The sequence below is a fragment of the Tachypleus tridentatus genome, chromosome 7 (genome assembly GCF_004210375.1).
Source record: "Tachypleus tridentatus isolate NWPU-2018 chromosome 7, ASM421037v1, whole genome shotgun sequence".
Classification (NCBI taxonomy): domain Eukaryota; kingdom Metazoa; phylum Arthropoda; class Merostomata; order Xiphosura; family Limulidae; genus Tachypleus; species Tachypleus tridentatus.
The window spans coordinates 189,957,703-189,983,591 of record NC_134831.1 but is presented as its reverse complement, the minus strand read 5'-3'; the positions used below and the strand labels follow the sequence as shown (position 1 = coordinate 189,983,591).

At 32.8% G+C, this 25,889-nt stretch overlaps 1 protein-coding gene across 3 annotated transcripts in view; it reads left to right on the top strand.

Annotated features, from left to right (window-relative positions):
* The window catches only part of LOC143257535 (protein lin-28 homolog), a 177,105-nt gene that overhangs the window by 134,064 nt on the left and 17,152 nt on the right, over nt 1–25,889 (top strand). For all 3 annotated transcript variants that reach the window (XM_076516329.1, XM_076516330.1, XM_076516331.1), the window contains exon 3: nt 22,381–22,553. In XM_076516329.1, coding sequence (XP_076372444.1) covers nt 22,381–22,553 — 173 coding nt within the window. The remainder of the gene's footprint in view (nt 1–22,380; nt 22,554–25,889) is intronic.

Below are 25,889 nucleotides of genomic sequence, written 5' to 3'. Positions count from 1 at the left end.
CCTTTGATGATTAAAATACATTAAGCAGGCCTCTTTCTGTTGATGATTAAAAGGCATCAGACAGGCCTCCTTTTCGCTACCTGACATATTTGAGTCACCAAACTGGTATTGAAAGTACACGTGAGCCGAGAAATCTCTTACTGTTAAGAGTATGTCAGTATTTTCAGTGGCAGACTTGAGTTTGCTCACAACACAGCTATTTTCATATTTTAACTGTTACGTCCTGTCAACTAACTACCCAGAAAGCTTACTTCCTCTACCTAGTGTCAAACGGAGGCTTAATAAAAACAGCTCTAAATCAATTTCTTTTATGTTAAATCTTAATAGACGTGACTAGTGCTCTTAGTTAGTCTGTAACTGTAGCCACCTTTAATGGCAAAAAAAAAAAAAACCAGAAAAAAAACAATTCCATCCAAAACGCGCACACACATACACACTGTAAACGAATATAACTCACAGACGAGATAATGATCAGTGTATTTTTAACTTCACGAGTACGTCTGTGGTGTTCGTCGACCTTCAAATGATTTGCTAGATTTTTACACCAGAGCCTGTCTCCCGTTGTATTAATATAGAGTAATTATTTTTGAACTATTTTGAAAATGTCGGTAAAATGTTATCAGATGATTATTGAAAATTTACAACTAGACATAAATCCTTCATGTTAGAATACTCATTAACACATAGGTTTGTTCAGGAAGAATCGAGAAAACAAGAATATCAAAATGTTCTTCTCTGACAGAAGGATTTCTTATACTTTGTGCTTGTATTGTTATAAAAGAAGGTTGTAGAATATTCTGTATTTTTGTTATAGTGGTGAACTAATACAGTGTTTTCGAATACACGAAACGGATTTATTTATATCCTTTTTCGAAACTTTCTGCAGATTAACATGAAAAGGAAGTCTTTTATACTTATGAACCTAAAAAAAATCAAAGTAAACCTAATGGTTTTTTGTTGTGGTATTTTATAAGGCCACCTGAAAATATAATACCATATACTTATATATATATGTGTATACTCACCTGACTTACCGTTTCTAAGTAATTAAAATATTTATTTGTTTTAATAATATTTTTAATGATATCTTTACCTTCTCTTAAACCTAGTTTTATGGCAGTTTTATTGTTGAATCTTTATTGAAAGCATTCCTCTAACTGCTTTCCTAATTAAAATAATGATATCCAACAAATCTCTTAAAGCAACTGCTGGAATTTTATTCTAAGAATTAACAGTCTTTTATAATAATATTTATGAACATAATTATGGTGATCTCAAGTCTTATGGTATTACGAAACAATAGTAGTCATATTGTTGATTTTGTTTTAAAGGTTTGCGTTGATACGCGGTTGATATTTTTTTCTAACTTAGAAAAGAAAAATTAGTTATATTTTATTTACTGTAAAAACTTAATATGCTTTCAAATTTCCTGTCGTTTTTTAGACACATTCATTGATCTTAATGAGACGAACACTAGAATATGGCTCCCATCTCTCCTCTGAACTTTATAAAGATGTAACTAAAAACACTTGAACAAAAAATATCCTTCCAGTGATCTATTGATTGACAAACATACTATAAATTTGGTTGTAACATACTTGTATTGATAGATACATTGTAAAGTTTGTTCTTACCTACTTTCGGATGAGTCTTTGTTGATAAACTGTAAATTTGGTTCTTACATACCTTGGAATAGCTCTTTGTTGATAAACACACTATAAATTTGGTTCTTGCATACCTTGGTGTAACTCTTTCTTGATAAATGCTCTTAATTTTGGTTCTTATACAATTTGAGCGTTTGTTGGTAAGATGTGACAATTTTGGTTCTTCCTTACCCAGGTAGTGAACCTTTTGATAGCAACAGTGCAGTTTGGGTTCTTCCTTACCTAGGTAGTGAACCTTTTGATAGCAACAGTGCAGTTTTGGTTCTTCCTTACCTAGGTAGTGAACCTTTTGATAGCAACAGTGCAGTTTGGGTTCTTCCTTACCTAGGTAGTGAACCTTTTGATAGCAACAGTGCAGTTTTGGTTCTTCCTTACATCGGTCGTGAATCGTTTTTAATAAATACATCGTACTTCTGGTTCTTTCTTTCCTTGGTGGTGCATTTTTGGTTTCAAGAAACACATTTGTTTAGCTTTTATGTAAAATCTCTTTCATCTTAAACGTTTTTAAAAATTGATATTCAAACTTGAAAACATTTTTGCTGAACAAATACAATTCCTTAACTATTTAGATCACTAAATATTTATAGAAATAACCACCATTTTGTTATTGGTTCCAACCGGGTATCTTCCAAAAACAATCAGTGAACATACTATATTCTGTCTTATAGTAAGTAATTGACGTACACACAAAGTAAATGTGATTGAATATAATGATCCTCTAACATCATTTTGGCTTTTTATTTTTCGATTGTTATCAAGAATTTATGCTGTGATGTTGTTACTGTAGGTTTAAATATACAGGATTGTTCATATGATATTGTTTTAACATGTGGGTGCAGCTTATGCGAACTTTTCTAAACCACATTTCTTTATTGTGAGGCGAAATAATATCATCCTTTAAATAATGTTTCATGTTTAGACTTGTCACTTTTCGAGTATAAATGTGGCAGTGTCTTCTTAGAACATTTGATAATTACAGAATTTTATTTTTGTTATGCAATTAACTAACTCGAGAAGTTGAAAGTCGTACTGATTGAATATTACTTTTAAATGTAAGATTATTTTATCGCTAACTGATGTGTTGTTTAACTTTATAATCTTAAAACTCGTAAGTTTTATCATTAAAACTAATTACATCAGATGTCCATATCATGTTGCTTCAATATTTAAAGATCATTAATGTGTCATTAATTTGAAGGATGTTGGAGGATTCTTTCATAATACATTTTTGTTGAAGAAATTAGATTTTTTTATCATAATTCTGGGATAGCTTTGAGTTTATATTGTGTCTTTATTATTAATGGTAAATATCTTGGTGATACAGAGAAGAAATCATTGAGACTGTTAAATGTTAACCCTTATAGTTAGAAATATGAGTTAATTGGAATAAGTTTTAACTGAAATTTCTTTGCATGTGAATTAATTAATAACGTTGTTACAGATTCATGTTTTGTTCCAGATTAAGATATCTTATTGAACAACATCAACTAAAAGAGTAGATGAAGTAAACTGTCACGATTTTCGATATTGAAGAATCCAGTTGGTGCGTCTGTCCTCTTCAGTCTCACGTTGTCTTCTGGCAGTAAACTGGTCAACAACGTGTACGTGGCCTCGGAATTTTGAATTCCCTTAAGAACACAGGAAGTTATTTAGTTTCAAGTGACCTTGAGAGGAGTTGAAATTCGGCAGGCTGTTGATAAAAAGAAACACCCGAATTTCAACATTTGTCAAAGTCATTTTAAGGTACACAACTTTCCAATTTCCTATATTTTTATAAGGAAATTAAAAATTCCTGAACCTCGTAGATAGACGTTGTCGACCATTATACTGCCAGAAAACAACGTGAGACTAAAGAGAACACACTAATATGTCGAAACTAGTTTCTTCAATATCGAGACTTTTTACAGTTTGTTCGTGTATTGTTTGTGTGTTTTTCTAACTGCTAAAAGCGATGTTGTGTTATTTTATTATTAGATATTTTCCATTCACACTTCATTACAATAGTATTGTCTCTACTCTCTATATATTTATTTTGATGTTTTGTTTTGTTTTTCACTTTGATAACACACTCAATCATTTTCATATTTTTAACATGCTGGCCACTTCAAAACTTCCCATATATACATTAGTGATGAACATTGTGCAAACCATATTTGTACTTTAAAATATAAGACATTCAAAACTGAATTATGGATTATGGTCAATACGCACGTAATATATCTGTATTTATAAATCTAACATCTACTTTAAATATTTCCATTATAGAATATACACAATATACAAATTATCTCCGTACTTTAAGTATGAGACATTCTAAAAAACCCAGTGATATAGTGAACATTTTTAAACTTATAGATACGAAAATTTTAAAATATCTAACAATAAAACATATCCAGTTATACAGAATATGTGTACACCTATAAGTTGGCCTTTGCTAATAACTTCAAGTTATAGAATAAAGGGTTGTGTGAGCTTGAGTTACTGCTGTTGTAAGTAGTACGTGAACAATTATGGATCTTGAGTGAGCTAGAGTTACTGTTGTTGTTTGTAATTATAGGACGACGCTGATTATTGGTTTAAGTTAGACTTACTGTTGTCTACAACAAAAGAGTGAATCTGAAACTTAGGTTTACTGGATTTACTATCTTTGTCTACAATAGGGATACAAATGGAATTTAAGTAGGTTAGGGTCTGACGTGGCCTAACGATTATGGCGCTCGACTCATAATCTTTGGGTCGCAGAAACCCGTTCATTATTCACTGTTTAATAATATATCAAGAGTTATCGTTGGGTGTTGTTGAATAGTTGTCTCATTTGTAGTCTATCACATCAAATTTAAGAACGGCTAGCACAACGGCATGAACCTATCTGCTGAGTCCACCAAAGGGAATCGAACCTCTGATTTTAGCGTTGTAAATCCGTAGACTTACCGCTGTACCAGCGGAGGATGTTTAGAAATGTAAAAAAGAAAAATATCCAAAAACAAGAGAAAGACTAGATGCACATGAATGACCAAAGTTCTGTTTAACATTAGTCAGTTAATATGTTCTGCAGAGAATAAATAATAATTTGTCGGAGTCTGCAGTTTACATACAAATTTTTATTAATTAATCTCTTTTTATAACTGAGAAAATCCTGTGCCACATCTTTGTCCAGAAACTCTAACACATCGCTCTTACGCATATATGTAGAACAGAACAAGAAAAAGTTGTTAGTAGAGAAGATTCACCCAAACCTTGCGAGGCTTAAAGAGGGCATTTATTGTAGGAGAAAAAAAGTCAGCCACCAGGCCTTTAGTCCTTTTGTCGACAAGGTGAAGCAGGTGTTGTCACGTCGACGTCCTGACGTTATCCTTGCGTGTATTGATTGCAAGAAGTTGAGTAACTCGGGAGTGATTTATATGTTCGTTCCATAAACCACTGAATGCTGGTCTTTTGTCAGTCCCCGGGAGGGAAGAAGAAAAGATATGTAGTAAACGTTCTCAGGTGTGCTTCCCTTCCCCGCTCTTATTGTTCACGGGAAGTGCACCATAAGGAATTTATTTGAGGGCTGAGCTTTTTCCCTCGTAACGATATAAAAAAAACTCTCCTTGTGAGGGAGGATGGGGCCCGTCAGCAGATGCAACACGCGAGCATGAGGGTTGGCATGCACCCGTCTGTCGGGGGATAAAAAATTATAGTCGAAAAAAAACTTTAAAAAATCACGCAGAGGCTAACAACTCATTTTATGAAATTATCTAATGTTTCTTTGTACATAGGATACTTATACCGTTTGTTTATGTCTATATGCTCTGTCTATTCTGGTTATGGGAAAATTCTTTATCTTTTGCTCAACACCTAACTAGTTAAAGCTATTGAAAAACTTTTTTTTTTTAATGGGGACATTTATTTTTATTTGTTATTAATGTTTTTCCGCGACGTTTTTGGATGGTTGTCATTTTACAAGTAAAGACAAGCCTCTCAACAGTAGGTATTCCATTTGTTTATCTTATGTCTTAAAATAAACAAAACTCATCGTGTGTGTTTGTGTGAGTGTGTGTATTTTAAACTGACTTAAATTCGGGGACAACGGAAAATTATAAGCAGTACTGTTTGTTTTTATTTTGTCATCAAAATATTAGGAACAGCAACCAAGACTCGTGTATTTATTACTTTGTTGACATATACTAGAAAAGCGACAGTTTTACTCGGCACTTTATTATCTTAAAATATAAAAAAGGCTTGTTGCTTTCTCATCACAATAGCTGAAGAGGAAACAAGATGTTATGAAAAAGGAGAAAGAACGGTGTTTCTCACATTATTGTTACAATAATAAAAAAAACAACAACCATGAGTCATGACGAACAGTGTTATTTGTTAACGAAATAACAGGAAACGCAACACAGAGTCATAATGAACAATATTTTGTATTACTTTATTGTCATAACAATAAGGAGAAGTAACATAGAGTTTTGACGAGCATAGCTATTTATTGTTATTTTATCATCATAATAATAGAAAATCAGTGCGGATACATTGCGAAAAGTGTTGTTTCTGACACTGTTACTATAATATCAGAAAAAATAATTCAGAGAGACATTATTACAATTTTCGCACCTTTCATATTAAAATAATAGGCAAAGCATCACAGATTTCTGACGAATAGTATTATTTATTACATTGTCATTATAGTAATAGCAAAACAACACTAAATTATGATGAGCAATTATAGAACCATCAACATAGATTCACGAAGAAAGTGTTGTTTATTACATTGTTATTACAATAATAGAAAAATAACACTAAGTCATAACCAGCAGTGTTGCTCGCTACTTTATCACAATTATAGAATCATCAATATTAATTAACGAAAAAGTGTCGTTTGTTACATTATTATCACCAATAACTGGAGAGTAACAAAATCATGAGAAACACGTTTGTGTTCTTGTTATCTGAATAATAACAAGGATACATGATGAATACTATTGTTTGTTGCATTATCGTCATAATAATAGAAAAGTGTGTTTTCTTATAGCAAAGTCACATCGGGCTACCTGCTGAGCCCAACGAGGGAAATCGAGCCCCTGATTTCAGCGTTGTAAATCCGTAGGCTTACCGCTGTACTAGCGGGGGCTCGTTTCTTACTTTCTTCAACATTATATAATTTTTCTTCCTTGTCTTAATTACCGCTTTATGTTTGCTGTATGATATTGATAAACGTTTCCGCACTGTGTTATTTTTCTGCCTTCTTATTGAACGTGTTTTGTTTTTTCTCATACTGGCAGACTGTACTGCCTTTTTTAACACGATTTTAATAGCTGGGAAAACATTCAACATATTTATCTGTCATTATTTTCACACACTTAATAATATATATAATCACAAATGTATCCAAGTCGCGCATGTAAAAAACAACAAAAAGAAACAACTTACAAAAAAGTGTAAAAGGTATACACTTAGAGTAAGCTAGCTGTGTAAAAGGTATACATACACTTAGAGTAAGCTAGCTGTGTAAAAGGTGTACACTTAGAGTAAGCTAGCTGTGTAACAGGTATACACTTAGAGTAAGTAAGCTAGCTGTGTAAAAGGTGTACACTTAGAGTAAGCTAGCTGTGTAACAGGTATACACTTAGAGTAAGTAAGCTAGCTGAGAAAATAACACTCAAGAAGGTTGAGAATATTCTAAAACTAGCATGAAAAATCGTGGGAATATCCCTTTTGTTCAAATAATTATTTTTTTATTTCGTACGCCACCCATTTCACCTTTTTCACCTTTTAACTTGGACCCGGCATGGCCAAGCGTGTTCAGGCGTTCGACTCGTAATCCGGGGGGGTTGCGGGTTCGAATCTCGGTCGCACCAAACATGCTCGCCCTTTCAGCCGTGGGGGCGTTATAATGTGACGGTCAATCCCACTATTCGGTGGTAAAAGAGTAGCACAAGAGTTGGCGGTGGGTGGTGATGACTAGCTGCCTTCCCTCTAGTCTTACACTGCTAAATTAGGGACGGCTAGCACAGATAGCCCTCCAGTAGCTTTGTGCGAAATTCAAAAGAAACAAACGAAAACCATCAGCGGGTTCTTTCAGATACGGTAGTACCTGTTACTGTAGGTCTTACTCACTCAGAACAAATCACGTGCATCTGATGGATGTGTAGAGAATTTGCGGTAGAGCTGTACATTTCGTTTTCGTGTTAGTTGTCGGTTATATATATGCCTACGCAAACGTGAGATTATGTATCTATAAATATATACATATAATGATATTACTATTTCGTTGTATACATGCATGATGAGATCACAATAAGTTTGTAGATTGCTAGTTTTATCACTAAAGTATTATATGTTTATTTTACCTGTTATGCAGTTTGTACAAAAGTATTAGGAAAAGAGAATATGTTGTCATTCTTTCAGATTTATAAAGCTAATTCTTCTACACTATTACAGAATCTAAAATTCAATACTTCGGTACAGCTTCACTGATCCCTGAGCTAGGATGTATTTACTTACTTTTCTTTAGAATTCTCACATACTTGTATCCAGAGCATGTTATAAGGGTTCTGCTTGAACTTATAATAACTGTCATGGTACTCCACACAGTGTCTTAAACATATAGAAAGAAGTGAGCATATAGTAGTGGTATATGCTAGAAAAAATTTAATGGCACTCCTCAAATAAACTTGGACAATAATAATGTTTAACAGTATATATCAAATGTTTTTGTTATGCCACGGCCACAGTAGAGCAAATGAGTTACATAAAACATTTATGTAATGGCGGTTGGACTTGAAGTGCTTCCCAAACACTTTTCAGTTCACCCTAGATCAGGTAAATTTGAAAATAGAAAAGGAAGAGGCAGAACATCTAAACTAAATAATACTGGTGTTAAATATCTTCATTTATGCAGCCTTCAGGACAAAAGAAAGACTGTCACTGATCTCAAACATGAGATACACAACCATTTACCAAATGAATGAAAAGTGACCAGATTTACAATGGCAAGAAAACTCAACGAGAATAGAATATTTGGTCGTGAAGCAGTTAAAAAAATATTTGTTTCAATATCCAAATATTGTCAAGAAGCAGACATTTGCTGAAAAGTAAAACAAAACAAAACTGTACTGTTGACGAATTAAAAGGGATGTTATGGACGGATGAGTCCAAATTTAATATATTTTGTTCAAAATATAGGTTGCACGTCAGACTAAAGAAAGGTGAAAGTCACTTACATCAACGTATAGCACCTACCATGGAGCATGAGGAAGGCAGTGTGATGGCTTGGGAGTGTTTTCCTGTTGAGGCAACAGGAGATATTTGCAAAATAGATGGAATAAAGAACCAGTGCAAGTAACATAAGATAATGAGCCGTATGGAAAACTCAGTGGTAATTATTGGTAAAGAATTCTACTACCAAAAAGACCCCAAACACTCATCCAACTATACACAATTACTTAGCTAAGAAAAAAGCTGCTGGAATCACTCAAATGATACAATGACCCAAACATAACCTGGATCTCAACCCAATTTAGTAGATATGGGATTTAATAGATCAAAAACTTGACAAATCAAAAGTTATTTCCAAAGAAACTTTATGAGACTGTATTAGAAACATTTGGAGTAAAATTCCAAAGGACACTTCAATTAAATATGGGGCAACAATGCCCTAAAGACAGTCTACAGTTATTAAAACAAAAGAGACACGGACAAAATATTAAGTGTGTTTAACTCAAACACTTCCACTGAGTTTTTGTTGTAGTAAATATAAAGATTACTAAAATTGTGATCTTTCACCTATGATTTAACTTTTATTGTTCTTTGAAAGTAGCATGAAATCTAATTTTTGACTTTATTGTAAATATTTGCATAGTACTGTATGATGTACGTCAACAGATTTCTCAACATATAATACACTTTCAACAGTTAGAAAAAAATACAGTTTATAGGAAAGGACTTCATACGGTAACTTATAATTCATACCTCACAATTTTCACTTTAAGAAGTCACTGAAGTTTAACACTCTAGTTGGTGTTAAAAATGATTAATAATCATAGAATTTGGAAAATAATTTAATATCGAAATAGGGTGATTTTTATTAATTAATTTAAAATATGCACCTGCAACACCAAAATAGGGTTCCAAAACGCCATTGAAATGTAGGATGCTATAATTAGCTACTTGAAAGAGTCAGTTGAATATTGCTTTTAATACCGTCAGGCTACGGGTAACTCATGCGACACATCAGCGTATTACCTATAGTGTACGAAAAGATTTGGAAAGTGTATTTATTGTATGTGTTACCGATAGTCAAATACGTGATAACGGTAGTCGTCCTCAGAAACAAGTAAACTGTATACTATTTACACTTGATCGCCCATTTTGTTTTTCTTTGAATTTAATTTGATGGTAGTTTGCGGGCGTACTTATGGAGCCCATAGTTCAATTCAAGACCATAAACCGGTAATCAAACAGACGAGAAAGGCTCTTCAAATTAATTACATGTTTCTTTTTGCACGCCCTTCATTTCTCAAATTAGTAGCGGCTGCTTAAATACGCCACGTTTTAATTAAGATAGATCGTGAACAGGGAAAGAAGTGACTAATTATTGTGAGAAGAGTCCAGCATTAAAAGTTGGCTTCTTTAACCGACCTTTGCCGTAACAACGAAAAACAAAATCAAGAAAAAAAACTACAAACGAAGTCGCGCAACTTCCGGTATCAAAATCCCTTTTTGCGCACGTGTAAGAATGTCAAGCAAAAGTTTACAATTTCTCCCCGTATACTCCAGTCGAAGTTGACGGCCTGACATCCTCTAATGTTGCCGGTAACAGGTGCATCACGGACCGGTAGGCACCAGGGGTGGCTTTGTCGTACCTTCCCGACTCAAGGCCACGAAAGAATTACTAGTGTTTCACTTCATTTCTTGTCAGTTAAAATAATCTTTGCTAGCTGTAGTTGTGAAGGCTGCTTGTTATAGCTTTCAGATGATTACTGTGTTGTGTAGAGGGTGCTCCTTCTGTTAAACATTTTCAGAATTTCGTTATTGCTTGTAATTTCAGAACTCTCATTAAACTATACTATCAGTTCAGTGTGAGCCTAGTGTCGTCGCTAGACGCAAGCCGATAAATATGTTCGAATGAAGTCAATGTTTTTTTCATATGATATTGAAGCGGTTAAGAAGATAATATAAATCAAGTTTATGCGTATAAATCAAAACATCAAATATTAAATACAAATGGATTTTATTTCCTGTGCTTAAGAATATTTGTCGAAAGAGAGAACTGCACGGAACACTGAACAATGATAGAGAAATGGAAGGTACAACATGGATTTTTTTTTTCAGCAATAAATTGAAACTTATTATAGCAATGGCTTGCACAAACACCAACATGCATTTATTAGATCATATATGTACATTATATCTGTATTTATATGTAAATATAAACCACACCGTGATAGGAAGAAGATCAGCTAATAAGTGTTGAGAAAATCAGCATTATTGAACATAAAAATGTTTAATCTACACAGATTAAAAACTTAAAGAATTGATGTATGTATATATATATATATATACAGATACGAAAGCACTTTAATTTGAGCTCTGCAGCACACAACCTTGCAACATTTTGCATTGCTCTTGTTTGAAGTTAAGCACAAACCTACATAATGAGCTCTGTGCTCTGCCCACCACGGGTATCGAAACCCTTTTTATAGCGATGTAAGTCCGCAGACAAACAGCTGTGCTACTGGGGGCTGTTGCATTGATTAAATTATGTAATATTTTAGGTCAGCGTTTCCCAAACTTTTGTTATCCACGGCTTCTTTAATAAATATTGTTTCTTGTACCCCCTTCTTTTTAAATGAGTGAAAGTGAATTAAATAACAAGATATTGTTCCACACGGATACAAATATGTGTTGTTGTAATTACTTATTATGTTCATTAAAGAAAATTATTAAAATGCTTAGTTTTGCAATATCGCTCTATTGACTACACTAAACCCTCACGCCCCCAAAATACAATTTGCGTCTCCTTCCTGAGTGTCTTACTCCACAGAAAACTGTTTTAGGTCTTTGTTTGGATGAACACTATCTAATGACTTTTATTGGATTAACAATGTAGCGTAATTTAGTTGGAATCAATACCATAACAGCTTAAGTTGAACGTCATAACGTGGATCAAGTTGGACTGAACACTGTAACGTAGATTGAATTAAACATCACAACGTGATTTGATTTGGGTTGAATAGCATAGTGTGGATTAAGTTGGGTTGGATAACATAACGTGGATTAAATTGGGTTAAACACCACAACGTGATTTGAGTTGGATTGAACAGCATAACGTGAAACAAGTTGGACTGGACACCACAACGTGATTTAAAGTGGGTTGAACAGCATAACGTGGATCAAGTTGGGTTAAACAGCATAACATGGATTAAGTTGGATGACTCTATAACATGATTCACTTTAGTACTTGGATTAACCACCTGAAGCACTTTTTACATACAGAATTATAGCCTAAATTTTTAAGCCCTCATCTGCCTCAGGGTCTGTAGGTTGCAGCCTCTCTGTTCTCCCGTTAATTCACCACTGAAGTTATAGGATACTGTTTTTAAATATGCGCAAATTTCTTCGTCATAACGCCTTCACATTTTCTACATTTGTTTTGTTTGTTTAGAATTTCTCACAAAGCTAATTACTATGGGGCTATCTGCTCTAGCCGTTACTAATTTAGCAGTGTAAGACTAGAGGGGAAGGTAGCTAGCTAATCATCACCACCCACCACCAACTCTTGGGCTACGGTTTAACTAACGAATAATGAGATTGAGGAGCCACATTATAACGCCCCTACGGCTGAAAGGGCAAACATGTTTGCTTGGTGAGATGGAGGTTCTAACTATGTCCTCTTATAAGAATCTTTTTCTTCTTTCTTTATCTGAAAACTGAACGACGTATTAGAAAAACAACTAGCTTAGTGGTTCTCCAGGTCTTAATTCAAGCAAAATAAATAATAATAATTTAAAAATTAGTGATAAAATAATTAAATAATTTGGTATGAATAAAAAATTATAAACCTAATTCTGATTTTGAGTGACTTGAATAAACTGATAAAAATTACGAATCACCAACTTAATATAGTTTACACAGAAACAGCTATTGCTCAAGCAATTAACGATATTATTATTCTTTACTTTATTTTCGCACAGAGAGTGTCGGTGTACATAACTTCCACATGTGGATGGAATCAAAAATTTTGTAAGGAATATTACTTGAAGGGCGCATCAAAGGCAGCTTGTGGACTAACAGAAAAACCCACTACATGTTACAAAAACATACGTTACATTTGTGTGCTTTTCGAACATTATAGGATGAAATTACAGGTTAACAGCTACAGACTATAATTAATAATTGTATCTAAATTATTCTTATGAAATAAAGGTGGAAAATATCAAAAGCGCAGTTTAAAATATCATTTAAACGAAATTATTTTGTCTGTGAAGATTATTAGTTTAATGATGTGTCAGTTTATCGAAGGCTATAGCAGGTTAAATAACTTGTGTTGTTGGATTAGATTTACGTTTAACTAATACAGTACTAATTAGGATTAGATGAAGCAAGTTTTTGTTTATTAATTTGAGATTACTGCAACTCTACATAAAATTCTGATGAAGATTAGTTTGGGTTAACAGCAAGCCCCTGTATTGTTCTGACGAAGATAGTTTGATACGTTAGCATGTTTCTCACGAAAATTAGCTGTAACGGAGGTTAATTTCTGTTGAGAGCACTTCTTTTGTAGTGTGGCGACTGTTAGTTTCAGGTGACAGCAAGTCCTCATACAGCTCTGGTGAACATTACTTAGGAGATCATAGCAAGTTTCCACAAAATGAATGATGGACTATTGTGAATTATTGGCTTTCATTGTTTAATGTAGATGGCGCTAACAAAAACTGCAGTTAGGTTGGTTGGGTTGTTGTGCCAACACCGGAATGTCAGTTGAATTGTTCGAATTTGGCAAGTGTTCTTGAATACGTAAAATTCTCATTTTTTTTCAGGACGCTTTCACATAAACAGCAAGAAATGAAAAAGAAAACCCTGTAACTGTGTTAACAGAAATGTATGCGGTTTTATTATAAAAAAAAAGGAAAAAGACAAGATCAGGCACATTCGTTTAACACTGAAATGTTCGCTTTAAAATAGCTTTAATGTGTTTTATCTTCGAGTTGTTCAATCCGTTTTCGGTATTTTAAAGAAAATCAAAACTTTGTTTACAACATAGGTAGGCCTGGCCAGGTGGTGAGGGCGCTCCACTCCTAATTTGAGGGTCGCATGTTCGAATCCCCGTGGCACCAAACAAGCTCGCCCTTTCATCCGTGGGAGCGTTATAAGGTCACGGTCAATTCCACTATTCGTTGGTATAAAAAGTAGCCCAAGAGTTGGTGGTAACTAGTTGCCTTCTCTCTAGTCTTACACTGTTAAAGTAGGGATGGCTAGCGCAGATAGTACTTGTTTAGTTTTGTGCGAAATTCAAAATAAACAAACAAACAACATAGGTATTAGTGACACAAAAATGGTCGAAGCTGTGTGGTGTATCTTATTGCTCATAAATATCCAGATGAGGTTGAGTGATCCAAGACGTAACACTGTCTATTCAGTGCTTTTATGTTGTTCTATTTTTCGTGTTGGTTTCTTACCATTTGGATTTCATTTATCTATCACACTTACAAAAAGTCATCTTGCGTTTGAAAGTTGGCGGAGAGAGATTAAAAATACTTTAATTTTTTTTTATCCAGGTGAAATGTGTGAAAATATCTTTAGTGTCATTGTTATTCCACAATAAGTTTCTTTCAGAATGAAAGTGTAAACTAATCATAGAGTATTGATAGTAATAAATAATAAAAGAAAGTATAAATACACAAAACGCAAAAGTAAAATACGCTCATAATGCGTGTTTAAATGGCAAGCTTGTACATAGGTAGAAATCGTAGGTACTTGTACAGTACCGTATAAAGTATAAAGATAAATGAATGACACGCCCATAATAAGTGTGAACAAATAAACATATATTTATATGGAAATAATAAATAGTGCAAAGCCTAAAGACAAAAGACGCACACACACACGTATAAATCAACAATGTTGTATCTATATGAAAATCTGAAATACCATAGAAAAGGTAAAGACACAGACGCACATATTTGTAAATCAGTAAGTATGTTAAATACAAATATAATACCTTAGAAAGGAAAAAATAAAAAGCAAACAAATACGTTTAAATCAAAACCCGTGCATGTATATAAAAATCATATGTACCCTAGAAAGCATAAAGATAGAGGGCACGCAGATATTTGTAAGCCAACACGAATATATGTATATACAAATTATAAGTATATACTGTAGAAAATATGACGATAGAATACACACAAACGTTTAAATCAAGAAACATATGTCTATATACAAATCATAAAAATCATATAATAATGAAGTAAGAATAAAGATAGCGGACGCACTGAGACACTTTCTTGTAATCTAAGAAGATGGTATGTAAATACACACCATATATACTATATAATTCCGTATAAAAATGAGAAACACATAAGTATATATGTGTAAACCCACAATAATATATGAATATACAGATCATATATGCTGATGTATCTTCGTAGATACAGGACACACACAGATGTTTTTCAAGTAATAAACGTGTAAGCATATCCCTCACATAAATACATATATAATTCCATAAAAGAATTAAGATAAAAGACATACGAAAAGCAAAAAATGAAGTAAATGTAGGGATGGCTAATATCAGCCCTTCAAAAACAATCGAAAAGAGATAGTAGCAATGGCTAATATCAGCCCTTCACAAACATTGGTAAAGAGATAGTAGGAATGGCGTTTGCATCATCTTTACATAGAACAGGCACACTGTATAATGGAATATTAACAAATAGAAATATGATAGATTGAATTCAATTGTGAGTGAATAGTTATATGCATTGCTATATGTTAGGTTTTCTCTGTGCTATTACGTAGAAGATACAATATCACCTCTACTATATTATTTTAAAGGGTTGATTTTAGTTATCCGTTACTTATGTATTTACTTTCTTCTTTGAAGAGTTTGTTCGTTATTTGTTTGCTGTTTACAATGATGTTCCAGTGTAATATTTATTGTTTGTTTATTATTGGCTGGTAATTCCTGATTCACCCTGCACTTAAGCTTTTTAAAAGGAACACCAAATATCTGTGAGAAGAGAGCTGACTTGATAATGACAATATTTTTTACACTAGAATTATGAATTTTCTAAATTATCATAAGTTATTAATAATACTTATAAAAGCGGATACTCCGTTTGAAACTGTGTCAATAGTGAAAATTGGTTTCGTTTTTGAATAACAAGAAATATTAATATATTTACAGACGTTTCCAGAACTTGTGATTCACTTATTAAATAGATGGTTATAAAAGGAAACACTGTACAGTAATGTAAAGATCTGAGAAGATATTTATAATACTATTTCTATGAATAATCCAAGCCATCGCTACACATGTAGTGTTACCCCCTGCTTGATAGATAACTCATGAAAACGTGTGCACAAGTATGTATGTATATATAAGTTAGTTAGAAATACTCGTATAGTACCGTAGAAAGCGCAAAGATTAACGCACCCACGGACGTATAAACCATAAAGCATGTATGTATAAAGAAGAAGAAAACAGACACATATACATATCTGTGTACGTCAACAAGCTTTTTTGTATATACAGATCGTAAATACTCATATAGTATCGTAGAATGCATACAAATAAAAGACACAACACTAGCTACGTGTATATCAATAAAAATACATTTATATACAAAAAATAAACACTCGTGCAGTACAGTACAAAAGAAACACAAAGGCAAAAGAGATGCCTAAAATACGTGTGAAAGGAGAGATATGTATCTATATACAAGTTATAAATAGTCATGTAATATCATAGAGCGCATAAACATAAAAGTTACTCATACAAACGTGTAAACCAAGAAGTATTGTTTTATATACATATTATAAATACTGATATAGTATCGTAGAAGGTACCAGGACGTGTGAAACACACACATATACATGCACCTATACCAACAAACATTTATGTATATACTATCGAAAGCGTCGTTCAGGTTATTAGGTTGACAGTGTGTGTATTCTGAACCCATTTTAACATCAAAGTATAACATAAAAACTTTTGTTGTTAAGCAACTTCACAGGAAATCATTGTTGAAACGCATTGTTATGAAAACGCACTGGCTTTTCTGTTATATAAGTTGTTATATAAGGAACTACTTTTTTATATGATTTTTCGCTAGCTTTCCTCATTAGAACGATGTACTTGCACGCACGCACGTGGATAAGATAAGTAATAAATTCCAGATGCACACCCTAAGGTTCCATTTAGTATGGGTGCAAAACTTCAGGTTTCTAGGTTCTTTTATCTTGGAGCTATGACGGTCACATATTCTTTTCTGTGTGTTTTTTCGTTGGGCTAATTCACAAAAAAGATACAGACGCGCGCGCGCACGTGATTAGGTAATAACACCCAGGTGCATATCCTCAAGGTCCATTTAGTATTATGAAAAATGTCAGGTTTTTATGTTTTTTCCTCTTGATGTAATGACGGTCGCACGCACACACAGACACGCTCTTTTATTATGGTAGGTAAGTAATGAATGCAAATATAGTACCGTGATGCCCACATATGTGTAAACCAACAACCATGATATATATACTGTTCATAAATACTGATATAATACCGTAAAAAAGAATCAGTATAAGAAAAGAACTTACACACTTTCTTGTAAAATAAGAACAAGGTACACATACATCATAAATACGCGTATAATAACTTGGAAAGTAAAAACGTAAGAGACAAAAACTTTGTTTGCCAATACAAATAATAAATATCATATAGTACTGTGGAATGCGTGCAGATAAAATACACACGTATAACTATGTGTAAATCAACAAGTATGTATGTTCATACAACACATAAATAAGCACAGTACCGTGCAAAGCATAAATATAAACTGCACCTACAGTGTAAACCAACAATCATAACAAATACTCGCATAAACCAGTAAAAAGGATAAAGGTAAAAGATACACCAAAAATGTCTGTAAACGAACAAACATATATACGCATGTACAAGTTATAAATAGTAACTTAGAAAGCATAAACATAAACGACACTTACACATACGTGTAAACATGCATATAAATATCCATATAGTACAGAAGAACGTATCAAGATAAAGAACACACCCGCACATCATTAAGCATGTATTTATACACACCCTTGTGCAAATTAATTGAAACAAATGGTCATTTTACAATATTTTCAGCATGGCGGCCGGTGTAGGCTCTCTGGACCCGCTGATTTCCTTTAATAGTCATTTTTCACAGAGACGGCGTCATTAGCTGTGTTTTGCAGTACGGTCGATCTATTTTTGGAATATATGACGAAATTTTGAGGAATATTACGTCATTCGAAATTGCGTTAGAAGGGCAAGGAGACCATTCAAAAAACAACTTCTTACCAACTCAATGAAGAAAAAAACGGTATCAATGGGGTCTGAAATACAAGAACTGGACGCAAGAACAATGGAGAAAGGTATTATTCAGTTACGAGACTCATTTCTTTGTACAGGGTCAAAGAAGTCTGCATGTTTACAGATCTCCAGGTGAGAAACTTCGAGAATCTCACATCAATCAGTTCGTAAAACATCCCTTTAAGAAGATGTTTTGGGGCTTTTTCAGCTACTATGGCGTCGGAGGCTTACATATCGTAGAAGGTATGATGTGAGGATCACAGTACATCGAAGTTTTGCAGAGAAGAGTCGTTCCAGAATTAAAAAAGAGATTTCCATATGGATCTGGCATTTTTCAGCAAGATCTGGCTCCGTGCCACACATCGAAACTTGTGAAGAATTTTATGACTACAACGCGAATAAAGGTGCTGGACTGGCCTGGAAACTCCCCGGACTTAAATCCTATTGAAAATCTTTGGGCGATTTGTAGAGAAAGACTTCGGGGGAAAAGACTGTACTACGAAAGATAAACTAATTGAGGCCATAATTGAGGTATGGTACCGCGATCCAAAAATTATTAAAGATTGCAGTCAACTCGTGGGCTCGATGCCAAAACTGATTAATGATCTTCTGAAAAATAAAGACGGTCATATCGTGTATTAATTTGTGAGTAATTTTTGGACTCTCAGAAATAAAACGCAAAAAAAATTGAAAAAATCGTAATTTTCCGTCTTGTTTCAATTAATTTGCACAAGGGTGTAGAGCTGATTTTATATAATATCGTGGAAAATATAAAGATAAAAGACACACTTTCATGTACAATACAAGCATCTAAGAATTATTAATAATCACACTTTACTGTCGAAGCATAGAGATAAAAACCCATTCCCACACATAATACATTTGAACTAAGAACTCGTAAATACTCATTTAGTGCAGTAGAAATCATAAATACAAATAGATAAAGATAAAAGGCTAGTTCACAGAAATACTTGTGGACCAATAGGTGTGTACGACATACAAATAGTAAAGAGTTTTATAGCAGGGTAGAAAATCTGAATGTTAAGTAACACCAATAATAAGTGTGAGGTAACAAACAACTCATAAATGCTCATATAGTACCGTAGAAAACATAAATATAAAAGGCACGCTATCACAAACACTTGTAAACGAAGAAGCACGTGTATATATATATATATATTTATTTACAAATAATACATACATTCTTATAGAGCGGTAGAAGATATAGAAATTAACTACACATCTGTAATATGTGTGAACGGACAAGTAAGTATGTATACATGTATACATACGAGATAAGTTATCTCGTATAGTACTGTATACAGCATAATGGTAAAACACACACCCATGGTAAGTGTAAACCAACAAGTGTATATGTGTATACATGTCATACATTCTTGGATTGTACCGTATAAAGCATAGAGATAAAAGAAGCTCCCACATACGCCTGTGAACCAACAAGTACAATTTTATAACAATTTATATACGTATCTTAAATACTCATATAGTAGAATACTAACAACAAAGATAAAATATAAATTTATGTAAATTAATAAGCATGTATTTATAAATAAATTATAAGTTCTCATATAGTTCCGTGTAAAGTAAGAAATATAAAAGTCACCCTCACGCATACGTGTACACCAACAAGCTTGAATGTGAATATATGTTATAAATACTCATATGATACTATAGAAAGTAAAGTTTTAAATGATGCACACAAATACGACTGAAACACAAAGGATGATTTATATACTACCCATAAATACTCATACAGTGCCGTTGAAAACATAAAGATAAAAGGCACGGACGCACAAACTAATAAGCACGTATGTATATACAACTTATAAATACTCGTGCGCTACCATAAAGATAAAAGATACAGAGAACTAAGAACCATTTATTTATATGTCTATCATAAATACATATATAGTGCTATAGAAGATATCGGAATAGTCGATGCACATATACATACGTGTAATTCAACAGGCCTGTTTCTATACAGATATCATAAATACAGATATAGCATAGTCGTAGGCATTAGTTTAAATGAAACATAGAAACTTGTAAGCCAATAAGCGTGTATGTCTATATAAATCGTAAACAGTTAATGCAGTGTTTTTTGAGACCTTTGTTGTTGTTGTGACAGGAAGGATACCTTTATTTTAAATACGTTAATAGGATAAATATTTATTGACTCTATTAAAAGAAATGATTCGTTTTTATTTATTTTTTTCTCACAATAAGATTAATAAGTATGAAGTTTCAGACGAGAAGTGTGTGAACTTTCCAGGTTATCTGGTAATGAACATCCTCCCTAGGCTGATACTAGTCATACTACCGTTGTTCATGTTTCTCTGCTGTCTTTTTTAATAAGTATGAAGTTTCAGACGAGAAGTGTGTGAACTTTCCAGGTTATCTGGTAATGAACATCCTCCCTAGGCTGATACTAGTCATACTACCGTTGTTCATGTTTCTCTGCTGTCTTTTTTAATAAGTATGAAGTTTCAGACGAGAAGTGTGTGAACTTTCCAGGTTATCTGGTAATGAACATCCTCCCTAGGCTGATACTAGTCATACTACCGTTGTTCATGTTTCTCTGCTGTCTTTTTTAATAAGTATGAAGTTTCAGACGAGAAGTGTGTGAACTTTCCAGGTTATCTGGTAATGAACATCCTCCCTAGGCTGATACTAGTCATACTACCGTTGTTCATGTTTCTCTGCTGTCTTTTTTTCTATGCACATAAATAACACAACGCCTTTTTCTTCTTCTACTTCTTTCTGATTTTTACATTTAATCAAAGTTTAATACAGTTTCAAATCCATTTCAGAAATAAAAATATATCTTTCACTATTATTTTGCCATTTTTCTGTCGTCCAGGCGCAAAGAAATATCCATATATAAAATTTAATGTTCCTTAAATATTCTACCCCAGAGCTTATGGTGTGTCCAATATTTTATGATTTTTTCATTTTACGTAAAAAACATAACATTATTTTTCTTCTTAATTTGAAATGACTAAACTCATTAAAAATTTAACTTACCAATTAAGCTTTCATTTTTGTCATTTATAAGGTAGGAATAGTAATTTATTTATTTAATGGGCGAACTTTATGTGTTGTATAGATGTCGGCCATACGTCACATACGTCAGACAATATTAGAATTAATTACACTACTTTTTTTCTTGTGTACAAGTAGTGTAGTCGAAATCGTAGCACTCACTTCAGTGAACATACAATAGATCTGTCAAAAGATATTGAAAAATAACGACCGCTGAAAATAAGAGTGTATGCTAGTCTTTCTTCTCCTTCACTAGAGGTTGATTGAAAAGAAAATTGCAGCCAATCAAAGTTTGAAGTTATAGCTTTTTGTAAAGGAACTTTTCTATTCGAGATTTTCATCCTGTTGGAGATTGTATTGCATCTGACGGGTACGTATGACAAGACATGCCTGAGATTGGCTAGCTCAACGTTATGTGAATAAAAATATGAATAAAAAAGAAAAAGAGTTAAAGGGGAGAGAAATTTATTTAGGTTATTCTTTTTCTTTCTAATTTCTGATAACCGTTTAATGAAATTTTCTAAAAAAAACTCTCTCATCTGTTTTGTCATAGATCAGAAAACCAGTGAACCGGGTTGTTGTGTTGTGGTCATAATAATAACTAAAATGTGCATGACTGGTGTTTGTCAACTTTTCTAAGTGATGGCGACATCTTTCTTGTGAATTTAACATTAATAAAGTTCATCTTTGATCGCTTTTTGTTTTTTCTGCATTTCCAGTTTGTTTACAGCTTTTTTAAAATTACGTTCGTTAAAATTATGTTGCTATTTAAATTAAGTTAAATGTTTTAATTTTGAATGTGTTACGAAAGAAACGTTTGAAGATAGTTGTACCATTTTATAACTGAAGATAAACTAAAAATAACGACAAAGATCAAAAACAGTTGTTTGAAGAATAATTTAAAAAAATGTTCAAGAAATGCGAAAGAAAATGTAAGATTATTTGAAACTAAATTAACGATTATCTATTGATATACGATATAAATATATATTGGTATGCGATATAAATACGTTATTGTAAAAAAACTGAATAATAATCAAGAACTTAAAATACTGTTAGCAATGTGCAAGTAATGTAGTTTCTTCTATTTTTCAGTCTGTGATCCAGATGCCAGGGTTTCGTAGTTTAGGTGACGAGGAGGAAGTAGAGTTTGAGTGCAAAGTATCTGATAAAGGTTTGGAGGCCATCACAGTAACCGGCCCTTGTGGACAGGACTGTAAGGGATCTCACAGAAGGCCAATGTCTAAAAAGAGATTCCGAAAGATAAGGTGTGAATCTTAATTATTTTAAAATATTTGCCTACTAAAGTTAGTAAGAATTAATCCAAAGCACTACTGTAGTAAACATATTGCCTTAAGACCTAACAAAATAATTAAGAAAGCATTACTGTTATTAAGCCTACCAACTATAGGCCTAGCGAGAGAGTCGAAACTAACTTATTGGGTGGGATTACTAACTAATTTATTTTTCAAAGTATTGGGTTTTTTCCAACTAAAGTATTGCATTAAGGAAAACAAAACATATTAGTTTATCAACGAATGGTTCTGCTCATTTGATAACAATCGCAGGATTTTACGTCTATACAATCTATAATTTATCAACAAAGTTAATAATAACATATAAGTTAAAAAAAAATGTGAAATATACCAGACAAAAGCTGTGTGGCATCTTAACAGTATTTTGTTAAAATTTTTCCATTGTCCATCGAATTGAGCAAATGCTTTTATACATTAATTAAAGTTTTAGAAATACGTTTTAGTGTCACAGTTTGCGGTCATATTTGTTTTCAACCATAAATTGTTTACACTTGTTTTAGTGTTTAAAACCAAAAGTGAAACTTAGCACACTTCTCCCATTCTGCTAAAGATAAAAAAAAAGTTATTTCAACCGTTTCAGATATTTGATTACTTTTTCATATTACTCAGCCTCTTCTCTATACATGTTTAAGGAGTATGTATTATATTTGGGAATAATATTAAGGTGAGAAGTAAAAGCACCAGGGTATTTAAATATCCAAACTCATAAAACTTGTACGTTTTTTAAGCATTGTCAGAAATTATATATATGCGTGCGTGTGAAAGACAAGTAATTATGTGTCATAATTGAGGGTTTTTAATTAATCTGATAATTTGTAGTTTCAAAGAAACTAGACTCTCTCTAAAATAGTCTGAATATTTTTCAAAAAGGTTGATAATTATTTTATTAATTATTTGTTTTTAAACTTTTTTCTTTACTCTACTATTCTTATGAAACCCATTAAAATTAAACGTTCACTATTATTTATTTTAGTCTTCCTATTTTTGGTGAATTAATTTTAAATATAAAATTTATTATAGTGTTATTTCGTACCAAAGAGCTTTAGTTATTCAGTTTCAATTGATTTTTTTTTCAGACGTTGTCTAGTCTTTAAGAAAATATATCTAATTCAAATATGCTTGCTTGAAAGACAATATTAATTTCATGTTAATGCTATATTTTAATTAAGATTAATGTACTTGATTGTTTATTGTTTCGTATTTAATACTTTTATTTAATTATGCAATTTTAATTAACCCTATTTTACATCTACATTAAACTTAATTTTATTTTTGTTTAAAATGTGCTTTTTATAGATATTTTATGATTATTTGAAGTTAAGCACAAAGCTCCACAATGGGATATCTGCACTCTGCCCATCATGGCTGTCGAAATCCGGTTTCTAGCGTTATAAGTCCGTAGCCATGCCGCTGTGCCACTGGAAGGCACGGTCGATGAGAGTAAATGTTTCCTTTACGAAGTAACAGTTAATCTGACTTAAACTAGATTATTTGCTTTAGAATAATCAAACATGTTAAATGTATTAATGAATATTTAATATTAAGGCATTTCTTTCATTAAAATATGGAGTGACCTAATGGTTAGCGTGTTGAAAGGTCCATATTTCGGGGAGCTACGCCACTGAACACAACCTTCACTTTCAGTTGAGAGCACGTTTTAAAAGTGAGAGTATATTTCGTTAATGAAACAGGATATTAGGACATCAAAAAGAAAAAGATTGGTTGAAAATGTAAAATTTAACATTGACGTTTTTTTTTAATACTTTAAGGGTAAATAAAATGTCAGAATTGGGTTAGGACCCTTGAAGTATGATAAAGGGATGATTACGAGGTAAATGAGATGTTATATTTTGCTTTTTCTTCGGTTTTTACGAACAAATATTGAAGAAATATTTCACATTTTGAACAGTTGATAAATGAAAACGAGGTCGAACAAGATGACTACATTGATTCTGAGCTGGTTAAAAAAAGAAATGGGAAAATTTAAATTCTTAATATTCTTCCAAGGACTTTGAATGAGGTTAAAGATTGGATATGTGAGCCACTTACTTGTCAGTCCTTGAATAGTAAGCATGTACCAGAAGATTGGAAGTTAGCTAACCTCACTCTTTTCACAGGAAGTGGTAAAAATTGTTCCAGTAATTATAGACCCATTAGACTTATATCAGTTGTGGGAAAAGTATGAAAAGTCTGTTAAAAGATGCTTTGCAAAGTTATTTAGCAAAGTTTAAAATTTTATTGTATGATTAACATGGTTTCATTAAGGGAAAATCTTGCGTTACAAATCTTTTGACATTCATTGAAAAGATTACTGCTTGTATAGAGGAGGACAAGGGTGTTTCTGGCTGTGAAGAGGATGTTACTGATTTACGAAAGGATGTAAATCATATTGTGAGTTGGGCAAATAAATGGCAAATGAATTTTAGTTATAATAATGATAGACAGTGCATGTGGGTTATCATAATTTTAATTCTAATTATAATTTGGATCAGAATAACCTTAATAGTGTCATGAAAGAAAGGGATCTTTATGTAGTAGTTGATCAGTCTCTAAAAGCATCCAAGCTGTGTCCTGTTGTTAGAGGTGGAGCGATGAGAATTTTAAGTTGCATCTACAAAAAAATATTGAAAACAACTCCACAGAGGTTATAGTTTCATTGTACACAGATTTCTGATTAGGTCTCATTTGGGATATTGTGTAAAGTTTTGATCTACCGATTTTAGAAACTACATTAAATTGTTGGAAATGGTTCAGAGAAGGGATACTGGGATGGAGGAGTTGTCATATGAGGAGAGGATGACATCTCTCAAATTGTTTTCTCTTGAAAAAAGAAAGGTGATAGAGAATCTGATTGAGGTGTTTGAGATTGTCAAGGGAATTTATAGTGTTGACACATCATCTTTTTCATAGTTAACAGTGAGAATATTAGGACTAGGGGACACAATTATACATTTTGGCAGGATAGAAGTCATCTTCAGGTAAGAGTTTTATTTTTCTAGCAGGGTGGATGGCCTTTGAAATGGTTTGCTTTCAGTTGTTGTAGAGGCAGTAAATTTACGTGAGTTAAACAAAAAGCTTCATAAATATTTGAATGATAAGGGCTGGTTTTAAAGTGTTTTTTTAAAGTTAATTTTGTTTAGAGTATGTTATATCCAAGATGTACCAATAGGTCACATGTTGTCCCAAGACGTTATGTTTTTCAGTTTTTGGGATCTGCATAATATTCTCGTGAAGACGTACGTTGCTGGTACTGTTTTCTCTATATCAGTAGTCAAAAATAAGGGACCA